The sequence below is a fragment of the Salvelinus sp. IW2-2015 genome, linkage group LG23, assembly GCF_002910315.2.
Source record: "Salvelinus sp. IW2-2015 linkage group LG23, ASM291031v2, whole genome shotgun sequence".
In the NCBI taxonomy this organism is placed as follows: domain Eukaryota; kingdom Metazoa; phylum Chordata; class Actinopteri; order Salmoniformes; family Salmonidae; genus Salvelinus; species Salvelinus sp. IW2-2015.
The window spans coordinates 30,086,382-30,092,517 of NC_036863.1; the positions used below are offsets into that span (position 1 = coordinate 30,086,382).

At 41.8% G+C, this 6,136-nt stretch overlaps 1 protein-coding gene across 1 annotated transcript; it reads right to left on the reverse strand.

Moving 5' to 3' along the window:
* Nucleotides 1–334: 334 nt before the first annotated feature.
* On the reverse strand, nucleotides 335–3,633 carry LOC111950200 (dicarboxylate carrier UCP2). Its single transcript, XM_023967610.2, has 8 exons — nucleotides 3,521–3,633; nucleotides 3,021–3,127; nucleotides 2,492–2,698; nucleotides 2,120–2,327; nucleotides 1,816–2,013; nucleotides 1,611–1,712; nucleotides 1,332–1,512; nucleotides 335–1,147 (listed from the first exon to the last, which is right to left on the reverse strand). The coding sequence occupies exons 3-8, from the start codon at nucleotides 2,615–2,617 to the stop codon at nucleotides 1,033–1,035; spliced, it is 930 nt and encodes a 309-aa protein (XP_023823378.1). The 5' UTR covers nucleotides 2,618–2,698; nucleotides 3,021–3,127; nucleotides 3,521–3,633; the 3' UTR covers nucleotides 335–1,032.
* Nucleotides 3,634–6,136: the final 2,503 nt, after the last annotated feature.

The following is a 6,136-nucleotide window of genomic DNA, read 5'->3' on the forward strand; positions in this document are numbered from 1 at the left end:
TGTCTCTCAAATATTATGGAAGAAGTTATTTGGTTCACTAAAGTCAATGGTTTGGGTCTGCAGTTTTAAATCTCATTTAGCACACTATTGTATGTGTATGCCACTCTAAAGTAAGGATAAAGATAGTATAAAGATGCTCCATTTTGTAAAAGAAAGCAGGTGTGTATCGAGTAAAGTCTCTGCCCCACTTACACACACATTTTTTTTTTCAGTGGTCAACATGGAATTTTACAGAGAGAAGATTGATCCCATTAGATAAAGAGCTGTAAGTGAGGTTATTTATATACTTCTCTACCATTTAGAATGTTGTTTTAAGTCTAAAAAGGCAACCCAATTGGGGGAAAAGTGCAGCTTTATTTATGTTTTAGGTCAACCGAATGTATTGCATTTGCATTGGAATATACATAATTCATGACCTGATTATGAGTTATCGACCAGCGATAAACCAAGCTTTCACATCTTAATGAGAAAACGCCACATGTAAACAAATAATACATAGAAATATAAACAACTTCATCATAAGCGCAAAACTGTAAACATTTCTTTACACAGTCAAAGGAAAAGAATGAGGGAGAATAAGAGGAACGGTCTATGGCTCCGCTCTACTATCTAAAAGTGGCCATTGTTTCACAGGCCATTTGCTACCAGACCATTTTACATGGGCCCCGTTTGGGCCTTACACCTTAACATGTATAGTGGTGGATAATCCTACCACAGGAGGCTGCTGATGGGAGGACGGAGCATAATAATGTCTGGAATGGAGCAAATGGAATGGAATCAAAACCATGGAAACCATGTGTTAGATGTATTTGATACCATTCCGCTCCAGCCATTACCAGGAGCCTGTCCTCCCCAATTAAGGTGCCACATACCTCCTGTGAATGAATATATGTCACCACTGTTAGAAGCCCACTCCAGAAATCCATTTCATGGAACAATGGGGGAGTACAGGCGTGATTTCCACTGTGCTGTGGTGAAGCCTTCATGCCTGCAAGGCTCAGTCCAGAGAAACATTAGAAAAATAACAAAAAATCAGAATGGTGACTCCCAGGAGGTCTTTGTTCTCATCATAGCCCTCTTGATCTGCTCATAAGACACAAACATCACAATGTTCCAGGACGCCAGTCGCAGGAAGGAGGGCACAAACCTGTGAGAGAGTGGAAAGGAGATGCTATTATAGCTGCGTAGCAGACAGGTGTTTTCAAATCAAAGTTTATTAGTCACGTACACAGTTTAGCGGATGTTATAGCGGGTGCAGCAGTTTTCCATTCTAATCTAGGATAATGCCATTCAAAATGTTTTCTAGCAAGCCTTAATGATCAAATTCTTACCCCTTGTAGAAGGCTGTTGGCCCCTCCTTAGTCAGCATAGTGTAGGCACAGTTCATTGCGCTGCTGTACTGGCCTGACGTTGAATTCATGAATCTGGTCTTAACCACATCTACTGGTGATGCAACAATGGTGGTACAGAACCCTGCACCGAGCGCAGCCGTGAAGTGGCATGGAAGGTTATCTGGGGGAGAAATATCAAACATACATTACATTGACATTACATAGCTACATTAATGTTATGTAACACAGTTCTAGGTCAAAACTAGAGAGTAACCTTACCTGTCATTAGGTCATACTTCAATATAAGTTCCTTGATGATGTCGTAGGTGACCAGCTCGCAACAATTCACAATGGCATTGCGAGTTATATTCGGCATGCAGCCTGGAACAGAGGAACATAGATTTAAGTACGTTTTTTGTTCTCAGTTGCTCTAATATTTTCAGGACAGGCATTTTTCCTTCCTGACTGTGAGATTGCTACCAACCTTTCCAAAGGCCCCGCACCCCTTCATCTCGGGCGATGGTCCGATAAGCGTCCATAGTACCGTTGTATCTCTTCACCCCGTCAGCCAGACGTACTTGAGCCTGGAAACGCACCTTGACCACGTCTGTGGGCTGAGCAAACATCACAGCCATTGCTCCGGTGGTGCAGCCTGCCATGAGCCGAGTAACGATGCTAGCACCTGAAGAGAGGTGTGCACAGTTAGTTATGGGTCCCCAATAAATGAAGTGTATAAGATAGTCAGCACATGCATGGTTCTAAGGTTATATAGGGGTTGTAAAACTTACTGTCAGAGCCATGAGTGTAGAACTGCTTCATGGAGTCATAGAGGCCGATACGGACAGAGGCGAAGCTCATCTGCCTCTGGAGCCCTGCCACCAGCCCGCTGTAGAGGCTCCTGGCCCCCTCCGTACGCACCATTGTGGTGATGGTACCAAACACGCCCCGATACCGCACAGCCTGGGCCCCATGCCCCAACTGAGCCTCCCCTTGAATCTGGAATACAAAGTAGATAGGATTGCTGACACCTGACTGGGGGATATTCACCACGGCTTGCGCTTTCTCACATTCAATCTACATTTTAACTGATTTGTGCAGATTTAATGTTCAGTTTTAATCAAGGCCACCTAGCCTGCCTCTCATCCATCCACACCTCTCACCTGTAGTCTGACTTTGGCAGTATCCAAGGGGAAGGTCACAAGGTCAGCGATGCAGGCTGCTGTGCCTGCACCAACAAACTTGACAGCCGTCGTTGGCGCCAGGTCTGTGGGTTTTATTCCAACCATAGCTGCGCCGGAGATGTGTTGCTTGAGTTCAAGACAATCAATTCAACAGTAGAACAACAAGGATCAGCCTGCTGAGCAACTCTGTGGTTAACAGAGGGGACAGGACACAGAGATAATGATTGGATACTATATTACATCACACAGAGGTATTTTCATGAAGGGCAGGTGACCACTTGCATATCAACATTCCATTCCATCATATATGAATTTGCACATAGACTTGTCTGGTTAAGATTACTGCTGCTAGCATAGTATGTTCATCCAAACTGACATAGTGTACTTGCATTGTAGCTATACAGAGAATGGTGCGGTCAATCACTGTCATCTCCTGCTAAGCGGGACATGCTTTGATTTATTTGCTAAGGTTTTCCCATACAGTGCAACTTTCAGTGGGATGTAGTACCTGTCAGTGAGCGATATTGATGAGGAGAATCTTCAAGTCTCTTTCACAGGTAAACTTCTTGTTTGGAGGTGTTTTCCTGATGAAATGCCTTGGTCCATAAAATCTGCCTGGAGACAGCAAAGCAGCATGCCACTACCTGTGAACATCAATAAACTTTCATCGATGATTATGATTATGACTATAATTATGGTAAAGTATGACTTTATCTGGCATGAAATATGATAACTTATCTATTACAACTTCAAATGCTACCACTCATTACAGTTGCTGCTAGTCCTACCATAGGTACCATTTCTCCTTATTTTACAATCTAGTAGACCTACTGTTGCTACTTCTATTTCAATTTAAACCAATTTTAACTCAACAAAATGACCTAGTTACTTGTAAAACAAATTGTCACAAAAATACATCTATAAGTGCAGGCTATAGAGTCAAGTGTAGGTTAAATTATTCAATGCTCTTATTCTGTCATATATCAAGKAATTAATCTGTATATTTACCTTTTGTAATTTTGTAGAAAAAATGTAATCCAATATATGACCTCAAAAATAACAATTAATCCTGAATTTTTTTATCCTGTTGTGTTTTGCTCCTTGCTGTTTCAGGGTACTGCACTTTTACAAAAGCACTCCTCAATTTATAGGCTCGTCTTACGCGCTGCAGCTCAGGCATACCGTCAAATTGCGTAGTGAGTCACACATGCTATGTTTATCTCAAGTCAAGTGTTTATGGTAGGACAACAAGTTCAGGTCCTGCGTCTTGGGCTGTTGTTGGCTGTGTCTGCATCTTCAACTACATCTGAACAGAAGATATTTCTAAACCTGTGAAGTTGTTCATTATGCACTGGGGCCATTTCAAACATGCCCTTCACAGGTTACTAGGCTGAATTTAAGCCTGTATGAGACCATGTTTTTATCCAAATTATTTCACCTATTCAGTGAATTTCTTAAAATGTATGATGTCCCACTAATGTATGCCTTTGTAAATAACACATCCAAAAATAATAGGCCTACAATACCTACATTTAGTATACAAGAAACAATATGGTATGAAAATTATTCAAACCATTATAGGCCTCATTTTCTTTTTTCAAACACAGATCTAACAGCTGTGTACTGAGCTATTGAAATAGGCCTACACTTGATGTCAAATAGGCAATAGAATTTTTATTTATTTAGAAAAACAACAGAATGTGATTCCTTTTTTTTATAAGAACTGCATTAGTTTTGTTCCTAAACAGCTGTGTGCTTAATTTATTCACATGACGAAATAACATTGACACATCATCTGTCACCTCTTTAACACAGAACATTTATTTACATATTACCTCCTAGTATCCTGCTTACATCTTAAGCGCACTCATGTTATTGGTCACGGATTGTATAATATGTGAGAGTCTAGCCAATCAGGCGGAGGGGCTTGTCTGGATTCCAAAATTGCTCTTCCTTTTTTTCTCAGTGAGTGAGTGCAGAACTCTCACTACTCTGTCCTATGCCGAGTTCACTGGCTAGTCGGAAATGTCTGTTTTCTAGTTCCGACCAGTGGCAACCCGTTATTCAAGGCAGGTTCATTCAGGGCAGGTTTTTTGCCTGTTTTGCATGTTATTTTGGCATTCATACGTGTCACATATCAGTTTGCAAACAATGTAAAAAAAAAAAAAACACAAAAAAACATGGTCTCTTTTTTTTCTTTTTTGAGTAAAAATGCTTAAAAATGCAAGTGTTTCAGCCTAGCTCAGTGCTTTCTGTGATGGGGCAGCCAGTGGAAAATACAGAGCGTAGGGGTTGGCAATGTTCTCTAGTTGCGCCGTGATCGGCTCAGTGTTCTGTCACTCATGGGGACACTGTCACTGCAAAATATACAGGGAGAGCTAGAAAATTCAAGCCCCTTGGGTGCTGCCATAGAGTTGCATTAGAAGTGCCCATCCAAGAATGTTCAAGGTCATTGGCCACAGATAAAACAATGTCAAATCACATTATATCTACCGTAGCTTTGCTTGGACTGATCATGTCAACATCATACTTTCAAAATCTTAGCTAGCAAGCTAGACAAGCAGTCGTAGTGAATCACATCGACAATCTACTGGCAAATCCTTTTCAATCCTTGTCTTACGAAGAGTAATTATATCGGTGCTCATAGGCCATAGGACATAAACATTACACAACAAGTTGGAAATCGCAAATTCAACAGTGACTGGTTCGGAAGGAATCAGTGGCAAACTGCAAGCGTTGCAAAGCAATCACTAGCCTGCCCATCAGTGGAGTAGGCGTGTGGTCCAAGTCTGGGATAAAGGGTCTCTTTTCCAAGCTTAAAAGGATAAACAACACCATGGGCCAGAAAAGGTTGAATACTTTGGCCATGCTGTCAATCCAGCATMACTTCTGCCCCGTTCAAAACAACTGTAAACTTGGAAATCTCAGACTTCAGTGAGTTCAAGACAACTGGGAACTCTGAAAAAAACGATACATTTTGAACGGTCATCCAACTCGGAATTCCAAGTCGGGAACTTGGGTCTCTTTCTAGAGCTCCGACCTGAAGATCACTTACGTCATGATTGAAACTTTTTCAGAGTTCTCAGATGTCTTGAAAGCACCATAAATCCAGAGAATGCCAGTCTTTGATGACAAAATTTGCCGACAAGGACTGTCAAGCCACCTTCCTGTTCAAGTGGGCACAGCACAATGGTGAGTCCAAAAATGTATTCTATGCTGCTACATAAATTATGTTATATGCCAGGGAGATATGTATACTGTAGCTAAGAACGTAATACTAAGTGTAAGTTGTTGTAACGGAAACGCTAGAAGTCGGAAAGCAGGTGCAGGTGGTGAGTTTAATAGTACAAGAAACATGGAACGAAACACATAACTAATACTGCCTGGGCAATGCAACTAAGGGAGTGACTGATATAGGGGAGGTAATCAGTGAAGTGATGGAGTCCAGGTGTGCCTCAATGAGGCGCAGGTGTCCGTAACAATGGTGCCAGGTCTGCGTAATGATGATTGACAGGACCAATGGACGTGATGAGATACGGTAGTCAACGGTAGTCACCAGGAACCTCACCTCGTTGACCCTCCGGAGAACCTTGAACGGCCCCACAAACCAGGGGCTCAGCTTCT